The sequence below is a fragment of the Gymnogyps californianus genome, chromosome 6, assembly GCF_018139145.2.
Source record: "Gymnogyps californianus isolate 813 chromosome 6, ASM1813914v2, whole genome shotgun sequence".
Lineage (NCBI taxonomy): Eukaryota > Metazoa > Chordata > Aves > Accipitriformes > Cathartidae > Gymnogyps > Gymnogyps californianus.
Window position 1 is genome coordinate 28841610 of NC_059476.1, and position 12262 is coordinate 28853871.

Genomic DNA, 12262 nt, shown 5'->3' on the forward strand with positions numbered 1-12262 from the left:
AACTGCAGTAGGCATCTGGATTTCCACAGAAGGGCTACTGACCAAACAGGAATAGAGAGAAAATATCCCATTTGCTAGAATTGGTGCATATTAATAGGAGTCTAAAAAGACAGAGAATACATATGCAAAAAACAAACAAACAAAAAACCCAACCAAAAAAAGGGGTTTCTGGGGCTGTATGCCTTCCATTTCTTCCATTATATGATAGAAGTTACTTTAACCTCTAATAAGGCTGTTCTCCCTCTTTTTTTTTTTAACCTCTCCAGCAGTCCACTTTCTTTCCAGACTTTTGAAGAAAGTTTATTCCTGATTTTTCTACAACAAAAATGAATATATGACTGTGCTAATGATATCTAAATGCAGTGGAAGGACAGCTGTTTATTGGTAAATCTGCATTTAAAAATTAGTATCTTTGAGAATTTATGGATGTATTTAAGGACAAAAAAAAAAAATCCAAAAGAGCTCCTAACTTAAACTCCACACAAGTTCCATTTCACTGCATGACTAATGCTACTACGGAAGCTACACAAAACTAGAGAATATATGCAAAGCCATACATAGCCATGAACTCTTAATCATATAAGCATGCAAATAATTTAATGCTAGAGTAATGCTATTATCTTTAATTGCACTGCTAATGTTTAAATCTCTATTAGACCACTGCCTGCCTTTTGTCCCTAAGGCCACAATCACTTTGCTATCTTGTGTTCTACGAATACCTACCCGGCAAATCTCTGTAGCTACTAGCATGCTGAGACAATTGAACCAATTGTCATAGGCCTCCAAATTATAGGTTTTGGTCACATCACCTCGGCACTGTAAGAGAACAGGCCACATGTTAATCCTGTCCTGCATCATGATAAAGTCAACATACCAAAGGATACACTTTCTTTTCATGTTTTGATAAAATCTTGTTGGATATTTTTTAAGGCATGAGCTTAAAGTTAGAAAATGTCAGCCTTTCTTGCACAGGGTATACTTGAGTTATGGATGTTCTTTACCCTGGTTATTCTTTGTTTCTTTTTTGCTCTGTACCCCTTCTTGTACCTTGTGATTATCCAGGGAGTCCATGTGGCTGACAATCTGCATCAGATCCTCTGGGTAAATGTTGCTCACCCTTTCCTGTGTTTGGAGAGATGAGAGATTGTCACTGTACAGACAAACAGGGCATTCAGTGAAAAACGCATCAATAAAGCCAAAGTTAGGAGAACATTTTGGTAACTTTCATCTTCCCACAGTGTAGATGTGTGAGGTGTTTTTATCAGTGTGCCTAATTGGTCTTGTTCGTTACTGTGGTATTTTTTGATTAAAACATTGGAGGCTTCCAGTGAAGCCATAGCAAAAGTCATATTGATGAGTATATTAATATTTAGTAAATGGAAAATGAAATAATTCACACAAATTAGTGTCTCACCAGTTCAATATAGGTCAGCTGCTGTGCCAAGATCAGAGGGTCACAGCACACACTCAGGATGTCCTTTTGAGTTGACTGTGGCTTGGTTTTGAGGATGGTGCCTTTGTCGGTAACAGGTTGCCGGAACTTCTCTCTGATTTCCTGGTACTGGCTCCGTGCGGAGAGGGCCATCAGGAGATTCTGTGTCATCTGGCTAATAATCTTTTTCACTGTTCCATTTTCCTAAGCAAAAGGCAGAAACAATGACTGCTAAAAACCTTTAGCTCTTGCAGACACAGATCGCCAAAGAATTTCTGACTGAGAAAAATAAATGCCTATTATCCATTTTCTTTCATTTTATGAGTTGATCATCCTGTGACAAATGAACTTGTCCTAATTGCCCACACAACTTCGTAACGACATTGTTATGCCTGCCTGCCCGAACTGTTTCACTTGCTTGGCTGGTCTGCCCCTTGCGGCAGTTTTTGGCTAGTACCCCATTTCAAAGGCATCCGTGTAAACAGCTTAAAAGTGGGTATAGTGAAAGGTGGTTGAGTTGCTTGCACAAGGCTTCTTGGATCCTCTGTGTAGCAAGTGCCAAAAAGCTCTTTCTTATTCTGATCAGATCGGCTGATGATCAAGTCTGCCTAGCCCAGGCAAAATCCAGGGAATTCACATTATGTCCAGGAATATACCCCTCAAATACCCTGGCTTGGCTTTGAACAACTACATAGCATCCAGATATTTAGGTAAGAGCACAATACACATCATGTTCTTGGACAACTAAAATGCCTTTGTTCCTCAGGTGCAGATTTTAAACATAGGATCTATAAGGATACATACTGGTAAAGCTGCAGAAATATAATCCATCTGCTCAGTGTTTTGACAACTAGGGCAAGCTGAATTCTTTCTGCCATTGTTTATGTCCTATAGACATTTCTCTGTGAGATCAACCCTGAAGAGCTAACTTGATCACTTTCCTAATCCTCCATCCCTCCTGTTGCTGCTTTAAATGACCCAGGTTCTCCAACCCTGTTCTTCCTGCTGCTGGAAAAACTAATTCTACCAAAGACAGTCCTTCTCCTCTTTCCTGAGACTGTTCTCTTGCTTTCATGCAAATTATTTCTTTTGAAGTTAGCCACAAGGTTGACCGTTAGTTTACAACCTGCTGTGTTGGTTTCTGAGAGTCAACTGGATACACTAGAAAGAACTGCAATGAATCTGTGATCATTCAAAGAAGCCACTAATGTGCAGTGATGACTGAAATTATGTAGCAGATGTGAGGGACGATGACTACCAAATACTTGTATGTTGCATGCTATAATTAAGTAATAATAGTGTCAGAATGTTGCTTTACAAGGCAATAATCTGACACCCAAGTGAAATCAAATGAAAAGCTGAAGGTAGTGTAGCTCATCTTGAGGCAACTGGATTACTGCTGAACAGCAGCTGGCTGGAGCCATTTCTGGTATTGTGCTACAAGTGTTCAGAAATGCCAAGGGAACGTGGTGGGGGGACTAAAATAAAGTGCTAATTCTGCTCTCTGGTATGCTGAGCTTTCTATTGCAAATCATTTGACTTCAGCTGCTACTCCTGACTTACCCATGTGTCTAGGAGGAAGCAGACTTTCTAGATATGGAACATAGAGAATCAAACTTGAAGGCAGGTGAGAGTATCGCAGATATTACGTGAAAGTGAACAAAGAAACTGCAGTGACATGAAGAACTATAGCTTAAGCTATTGTGAATTTATTAGCGTCTTAATACTTACGACAAATGCCCTTAGAGTTTTAGCAGTTTCCTTTAATTACTAGTCTTACCCTAAATTTTCTTACAACTTTGGAAAATAAGTCAATGAGCGTACAACAAGTTATCCTTGTTTGAGTTCAAACAAGACATTTGTACTTCATTTGGGGCGCAGCCCTGCCTGTAGCTATAGCTATTTGGTATGCTGTCTGATATCACTAGGACAAGCACCTGACTGCTTTGTGTGAGTCCTCAGTTGACTTTCTATCTGATGTATGGAGAATAGTGTTCTAAGGGGATTTGGAAAAGCTTTAAAATACAAAATAAAACCCCAAACCATTCCCATAATCCCTTGCTGAAGCACAGTATGGGTAATTTCTTGTGGTAACAAATACTGAGAGCAAGAGCTGCTTTTTGTCAGTGTCAAATTATGTTTCCTAGGGGTCAGATGTGGCATAGCACATTGCTGATCAAACTTGACTTACAGCCTTGTTAAGGGGATAAATACGGTGATGCTGTAATTAATGGATGTCATCAGATGCCTTGGACACCAGAGCACTGAGCGACTCCATGAAGACGTGTTTTTCTCAAATGACAATTTATTCATACGTAACAGAGTGGGAGGGAAGGGGAAGAGAAAGAAAGGCCACAACTTCTTTCTGGTTCAAAGTAATAGACAAATACTAAGACATAGACGCTAAATAAAACCTCTGCCAAGTCCCCTTTCACAGGAGTATCTCTGCCAACATACACCTCTTTGCCCTTGTCTACAAAGGGAATAGAAGGCATATTATAATCCTGTTTCCTTTTCCCCTCCTACTAAGGCATTGACGTTTTCATAGTAGCATCCAGATAAACAGCGTCGCTGATGCAACAAAACTGACATACTTCCTTTTGACAACTTGGTAACACCTAATTGTATTGTGTCCTATCACTGATTCATGCAGTGCTGTCAAACCTGTTGTTCTTCATTTTCTCTGTACTTCAATCAACAAAAACACATAATACAATTGTCTTCCCATTTCCTGCTAATTGTTCTCAAAAATATCTTGAAGTTGTGGGTTTAAAAACAAGGAGAAGCTTCTACTTCTATGTAAGTAAGCCTTCACATTCATATGAACACTTTACAATTAATTCCCCTGCAGTTCTTGATTACTTCCTTCCTTCTGTCTATTGGTAGTTACAGCAACTTTCTCAATGAGAAAAAAGTGTAGGCTATGTATGCGTTGGGGGGAAAAAAAACCGACCCCACAAACAATAAGCAACAAAACAAAAAACAAACAAAACTAACAGCCCTTGTTTTATTTGACTTTGCTTCATCTGTTTGCTTTAGAAAAGTCTTTTGTGAGATCTAGTTTTCTTCATAGGCTAGAAACCCAGAGCTGTTAAGACTGGTGATTGACTAGCTAGCAGAGCTCAAATATAACTTCCTTTGTGGAAATACTGTGCACGTCACCTGAAACATAGCAACAAAACAGTTGCTGATTATTGTTAGGAGCTAGGAATGAACTACTAAATAATAAGCGTCTTCACCTTGAGCAAGAGTACATTCGATACAACTAGTTGATATGTCTTGTGGGACTTAACACGTATAGAGTAGTAACAAAGTAGAAAGGATGGTATGTAATTCATTATGAAAGTTAACTATATTGTGCCATTATAGTCACTGTTCTTTCCTTTCTCCTTCTGCACCACATCCATTTTTCATATCTTGTGGCTATTTTGTCTCTTCCTCTTACACTTGGTGATTATACATAGACAGTTTCTGCTGACGGACCATTAAGTTCATCGCTCAGCCTGTGTCCTGCAGTTACACTGACAGCTTAGTAAATGCTGCCGTAGTCCATTTAGAAACTACTGCATGCAGGAGCAAGGTTTTGTGTATAATATGATAAACTATATATAAAGGTTGACAAATATTGCTTTACTGCTTAACGGTTTTTCTCCCCCCACCCCTACCTCATCACATTGTGTGATCCTGTGAGCAATCTCCTTCAACTCTTTCATGGATTTTTCATCTTGGAAATCATAGGGGAAAGTTTCAGTCCATTCCTTCAGGAGCTGAATGATTTTGGCAGCGAAGGATTTTAGCTTTGCCTAGAAAGAAACAATGAGCTGATTACTGACCATAGACCTTTCTGACTGCGGAGTAAATTAGCTGATGAAAGTTCACGTAAAACTAGAGACACCCTTGAAAATACTTTGCATTAGTAGTAACTGAAGGGGATAAAAAAAGAACATATTTAACTGTGAGCCAGATTCCTAAATCGTATGATTTAGCCTCCTTTCATGATAGCTTGGTAATGTCTCTTACCAAATACTTTAAAGATATTTTCAACGTTAGTTGTATAAAGCCAGGAAGATGACAGAATAGTTTAAATGACTTATTTGATTGAAGTCAATGGGACTTAAGCTGATTTATGCCATCTGAGGCAGCAGTACCTTAGTGTTTGAATTCAAATGCATACAAACTGCAGCACTCTACCAAGCACCTTTCATGAGAAATGTTCACAAAGACATTTTTGTTCTATAGAATTTATCAGACCCTCCAGACTGAGCAGTATATTAAAGTAAACAAATGACAGGAAAGATGTGTGTGTTGTCTCCATGACATCTAAATCAAAATGGACTTTGTAAATAAAAAGTATTGGATCTTACTCAAAAAAGCTATCAACCACAGAAAGGGGAGAGAGCGCTATCTTCTAAGTTCTTCTGTTACGCATGAATCTTCTAAGGCTTTTCATCAGTTAGACCTGAATTGGATGCCAATTACTCCACTATCATAGCAATAGAGAGCAGCATCAGTAAATCCAAGGGAGCACTCCTGTAAAATTAGGAGTGTGAGTGCTAAGAACACTTTTAACGAACAAGAAGAATCAAAATTTAATTCAGGTTATATTTATCTTCCCACCCAACTTGTGATGCACTGAGGAAAAAGGAAGTTTTCATTTGTGTTTACCTCCCCACTTGTGTAAGCTACAAAAGTCCCACTACACAGCAGTTCCTTCTCCCCACACACAGTGCGCTTTCCTCATTGCACTCTCCATCAGCCTCTTAGGGGTTACAGAAGGTGACTTAGCATGTGAGCGTCACTACAGGAAATCGACGTATTTTCTTTTAAGACAAATAGAGAATGTCTTCCAAGAATTGGCAGAAACTCCTGCCAAAACATCATCTGGTCATAGTATGTCCCAGTTCATTTAATCAAAACCAAAAGTCAACAAAACTAAGCTATCTTTTGCATTTTTTTACATCTCACTGGTATACAGTCAATGGGAATATTAACAATGAATAATAAGAACTTTAAAGTTAAAGCATGCACCCTTGAATCCTCAATCTGAAAATGAGCCAGCGCTCCTTGTAAGTCTGAAGGGAATTTTCTTGCCTTTTTTTTTTCAGAGCTGCAAACTGCACTCTGCTAGCATGCTTCTCCTAGCTGTTTTTATTGATAGCATTTAATTGATCCTGCTAGTGAGAGAAGGACAGAATAGTTGGATAGTGAGGGCAAAAAGACAACATCACCATTCTTTCTGCCAGCCATAGGCATTCCTGCAAAGCAATCTCTGCCATTGCCACTCCTATGGATCCCAGTTTCAAGGTATTTCTAAACTGTGGGACAGTTCCAGATTATAGTTGTCTGTCCTCCAAACTCCCGTTGTCGTCTGCCTTGGGGAAAAGACAATTTATACTTTTTTTGCTAGGAAATGCATGGAGCCTGACATTATTAAAAGAATAATCTGTGGGTGGTGACGGCAAATTAATTAGCCAGCTAGTGTGCTTCTATTCAATTCAAGTTAACAGGTACGTGCCTACTCTACTTTTGTTTACCAAAAGCTGCTACAGAAACGCTTTTTGGTATTAATTATCCTGACTATCCTTTCTTTTTAACCTTTGAAACTGAAAAAGGAGGGATGGGGGCAGGAAGGCTCCAAACTCCTTCCTTAGGCCATGGCAAGCATCTCCATGTGAACACTGACTTCCCATCTCATGTATCTACTCATGAGTTGCTAGGGTTTGCTTCCTTCATGATGGAAAGCTAGGCATCTGTTGCAAGCCAAACTGCAAACCATATTACTCTTCATGTAATTACTCTCCAGGTGTAAAAAAGCTTAATGTTTTTTCATAAGCATTAAAAGCATCTGATAATAAGGTATGCTTTCTGAGAGCAACACTAAAAAACATCTATGTAGCAAAACATGAGATTCCTGTTTCGTGTGCACTCTGATGAAACCCAAAGCAGCGTGACAGGCTTGATGCATATCATTTGTGATAACCTAGATAGAAATCACACAGATTATGTGGGTAGCAGCACACATTTTCCTTTTTGTCATGGTTGCAATAAATCTACCAACTTACTTTTCCTGTAGTCCTACTCCAGATGTCAGCCTCCCCTTGTGAGGCCTGATGCAGAGTTCTCTGGAGTCTATGGGAATAGTTCTCCCATAAATATTTCTTTGAGAAGAAAAATACTTCTATTAAATTAAGTACTGTGGATCAGGCCTGTTGTGCATGAGACAAGACAGACAGGACTGAGAAACAACTACCGGTTAGAAAGGAGGGCAATAGCAGTGCTGTGCTTTCAGGAAAGGGAGGTTTAATGACAATGACCTGGTTACGAGTATCATTTTGACTTTTGGTTTTAAAAAGGAGAACTTACTGGCGACAAAAAAACAAGGGAAATTATAATTTTTGAAGGGACTTGCGTATTCCAAGACAGGCAAGACAAGCTTAATAGAAACTGACTTCTACTTTTTCATTTTTTACTACTTTAACTTTTGATTTTAAAAAATACCCTCAAGCTGCAGAAATAATGCACCGTAGTTTTAAAAACAGGTTTTTCCACTGAATAATACTGTATAAGTGCTTTTTTTTTTTTTCTGTGACAATCTTGTTTGGGTCTTTCCAATCTCTAACGTTCCTATGGAGATTTAAATTTTATCCCTTCTGGTCAAGCTTAACTACTGTCTTGTATATTATAATTGATGTCTTAAACTCTGAAACTCTTCCTTTTTGTGAGTGGCCAAAAGGACTCTAAGTGGGCTCCAAGACATCCCAGAGTGTTTTTCTTTTTAATCCACTTTTCTCTGGGTTGTTTTCTGTAGGACTCTTTGGCCAGCCAGTAATGTCAAAAACAAAGGAATGATAAGTATTGTGGTGTGTAACCTCAAAACCTGGCTCCTTGCCACTTTTTCAACTCACACGCTATCCAGGCAACAAGTCAGCCACCTTCCTGTCTTAAGAGATTTGCATAAGCAAACTCTATCAGAAATTATCAGAGCTGCTTTAACTACTTTTGCCAGCTATTTCCTGCTGTGGAGCCACTTAATTAGAAGGTGCTGGTAGCTGATGATACCTTAATGGGTTACGACTGTGAATATATAGAGTGTCTTGAGTAGAGAATTTCTATGCTGCATGTGAAATAAGCTTTTATTTGTTGCCAGATAGAAAAACAAATGTTTGCAAATGCTAGTGGCCAAACTATTCTGTAAAACATCCAGGTGCTTGCAGCAGAGGACAGTAAAGTAGTCATTTGAGGGATGTCAGAAGCTTATGTAGTGTTTTCCAAGAATTTTGTGTTTAGTGGGCAGGAAAAAATTACAGTTTATATTAAGGGGGTAGGAAGGGACCAAGGGAATAGTAGGAAAAGCAACCAGCAAAGCATGTAAATTAAAGCAGCCTCCCAAACACTCATGTTTTATTGTCACCCTGCTGTTTGTTGGTTTTCCTGTAAGCCCATTTCCAAATTGTCAGCAGAAGGTGTAAGAGCGTGGGTGTTTGGAATACGAGCTGCTCTGTTTTATGTCCTGTTGTTAGGATGTAATACTACTTCACTTCAATGTGGAAGCCATGATTTTTTTTTTAACACGTCTGCTGAAAAGCCAGAATAATATTACAACTAATACCTTATCTTTAAACAGCCAGGTGATTTAGTCCCCAGATACTGTTTTCATTTTAGAATCTCCTAAGTGTATTGTTATTCACAAAAGTTTCATCTTACATCCCATTATTCTTAAAACCAAGTATTTCACATAATGTATTTTGACACTAGCTACTGACAGCAGTCTTCCTCTTCATATGTCTCCAGATCAGCTTTACCCATTTCATGTTTCAGATGGTCCCAGCATCTCTTACAAGTTCCTACCTCTGTTGTTTAGTTACATGCTGCTGAGGAACCACTACAATTTAGAGAGCACCAGTTTGAGGTTGCTCAGTCACGAACTAGTTTGGCAGTGGCAATGGGAACGGTTATCACCTCTGTGTACAAAGCTGGATGCAGTGGTTCTTGCACCTTCTTTCCCTGACCCCTTGAATTCCCCAGCACCTACGTGACGAGCTACATAGCTATTTGGCGAGTAGATCAGGGGACTGACCTGGATGAAAGTCATTTTGCACCAAGCGGTTAGTTTTTCCTGTGGAGTAATTTTGTGACAGAATATGAGACTGCACCCCAGGAATAGTAAGGGAGAAAGAAGCCCTTAAGTCAGTATTGCTGTCAAAAACTCTGTATTGCCAAAACACAGGGTTACCTTTTGTGCTCCCCACTCAGAGTCCTGATACACCAAGGAGAAAACAAAATGGGACTATTAACGTGCTGAAGATTAGGAATGTGAGCATGTAATTTCTCAACATAGAAGAACGGATCCAAAACATGCCCAGGATTTGAACATTTAGGTCTTTAAATATTTGATGATTTCATTCTTGTTTCTGTCGCTCTTATTTGCATCCCAGCTTGGACTATTCTGGTACTTCAATTTCGGTCAAAAGCACTTCAATACACACTTTCCATAATGGTGAGACTTGGATGGATTTAAGTGCATGTCATACACTGACTCAGTTTGGTTTAATTGGTTGTAGTAAAACTGCATAGCCACATGTGTCAGCCCAGGCTACCATTTTAAGTAGTGCATCCCTTAATTTTCAGGAGAGGTAACTTTCTGATTTACTGTTACACCAACTTAAAACACACCACCAATAACCTACAGCAGAGAACTCAACTCTAACACGATAGTGAAGATGACTGGAGAACGGGGAATCGGATTCAAGAAAGAAAGGTGAAAGCCCAAAAGTGCAAAGTGACTTGCTGGGCAGGTTTCATGGCAGATACACATTGCTCCAGTGCACAGCACCGACCTGTAGCTCATGAGCAAAGTTGTATTTCCAGCCACTGTATCTGACTGGTAAGGTAGTACATAACCTATGTTTGTGACTAGCAAAGAAGCAACAGTACTTCAAGGAAAAAGACCCAAATAAAAGTGCATCCAGTAACACACACCAATTACAATTTCAATTTATTCTTTATCAATCTATTTAGCCTTACAATGAGAAGAAGAGAGTGGGAAATAAACAACAGTAGCACAGCTAACTGAAGGGCATAATGGTTCATTTACCTTTTCTGCCTCAGTCCCCGTTTCTAGCTGTTGCTTCTGTTTAATGCAGATCTGCCCCACTTTAGCGAGGAGCTCGTGTGGGTGAATGAAGACTCGTGAGCTCAATAGGAAAGTGAAGATGTAAGTCCTCTGTGGAAGCAAGGAGAAAAAAAAAAAAGACAAGTTGAACAACTTTAACAAAAATGATCTGTCTTCCTTGGAAAAATTATCCATAAACCACAAATGTAACTCTCTTAATTTAAACTTTTTATAATTTTTCCTGTCTCCAGAGATGTGGTGGTCTTTTCGAGCTCTGTTAAAAGGAAATGCTGTAGGCTTCAAGGCTGTTAACTGTGGTGTTTTCAGATTCCCAAATTATTTCCCTTTAAAATGCCAAACTTAATACGCCCAACTAGTCATCGCTCACCAAAGAGACAAATGAAATATGTCCCATGTAGGGTTTTATGCCTCTTGAACACCACTATTTCTGCTGCTTTGTTTCTTTAAGAGTGATTGTTTTTCATTGAGCTGCAGAAAACTGCTTCATGTGTATTCCAAACCACAGCTGTAATTTCTTCATGTATGGGGGTGTTTTGTTCCTTTTTCCCACAATCACTGACACAAGCTTTAGCTTAGATTGTGGCTTCTGGCCGCACTTAACTTCACTTATTTGGGGCCTGTTTCAGAGACTGTTGAGTATGAACACTGCTAATAGATGCCAACAATTATTATTTCTCATTAGAAATAGCCTCTCCATTTGTATTTTAAAAGCTGTAATGCATTGTATTCTGAATCATACTCTGGACAGTTTAGTTGAAGTGAGAATGCCTTCACACCCTAGTCTTGCTTCAGTGTTTGACACTTGGCTTCTGTATTTGAATGTAATTGCCTGAGTAATGACAGTAGCATCTCATAAGCACTTCTGTTTTTCCTTTAGGCTTTTTCACAAAATTTAGAGTTAGGAAATTGTATGGGATCTCTTTGACAATGGATTTCAATTAACCTTTGTTATGTTTGCAGTGCGTACTGTTACTTTGCACTGCGTTTTTAGAAATGTGACTTGGCAGGCCACAGCCAAGTGTGCATATAAATAGTCAATGTGCACATATACCACCTTGGACTGTGCAAGTAAATTGAGACATCTAAAAACTTAAGACCAGTTGTCTAAAATATGGCATTTCTACTATTAGCTACCGAATTCTGCTGTTTGCAGTCTCTAAAACACACCTGTAGTCAAACAATAATGGTATCTTTAGGACTCCAAAAAGGTTGTGGGGTTTATCTCTCTATTCACAATAAAACATGCTATTAATGAAAAATGTTTCTGCTTCTTTAGTACTCAGGGTGCCCTATGATATAAATTTAGCACTAAAACCCTCCAAATATCAGAAGGGGAAAAAGGAATGTTTTGGGGTTTTTTTAACAAAATAAATAAAATTAACTAAAAGTCACAGTGTTCTGGAAGTGAGTGAACAGTATAATAGATTAAGCATATATTTATTAAACATCCAGCTCTGTCCTGAGCTTGTGGAGGAAGCTAATGAAAGAACAGAATGGAGTGCGATACAGCAGAGGCATTTAAAATGCTCATTCCAATTTGAAGATCTTATTAGCACTAGGGTTCATGTATTAAATTAGGAATAGCATTAATTCTGTACAATCAAAACTGGAGTTAATCTGTAGTCTTTGCCTTGTCTATTGTTTATGAACAGAGGAAGAGTGGAGGAGAAGGGTTAACCAGATGGACAGTTTGGGTC

The 12262-nt window shown here is 38.8% G+C and overlaps 1 protein-coding gene and 1 long non-coding RNA gene across 5 annotated transcripts in view; one reads left to right on the forward strand and one right to left on the reverse strand.

Annotated features, from left to right (window-relative positions):
* Positions 1-12262, forward strand: part of LOC127017617 (uncharacterized) — a 301556-nt gene that overhangs the window by 12777 nt on the left and 276517 nt on the right. The gene's annotated exons all lie outside the window — the stretch shown is intronic.
* RASGEF1A (RasGEF domain family member 1A) overlaps positions 1-12262 on the reverse strand; it is a 28847-nt gene that overhangs the window by 8148 nt on the left and 8437 nt on the right. Inside the window, exons 3-7 of the mRNA XM_050898798.1 lie at positions 10527-10655; positions 5098-5235; positions 1415-1636; positions 1048-1122; positions 724-816 (exon numbers count right to left, since the gene is read on the reverse strand). Coding sequence (XP_050754755.1) covers positions 724-816; positions 1048-1122; positions 1415-1636; positions 5098-5235; positions 10527-10655 — 657 coding nt within the window. The remainder of the gene's footprint in view (positions 1-723; positions 817-1047; positions 1123-1414; positions 1637-5097; positions 5236-10526; positions 10656-12262) is intronic.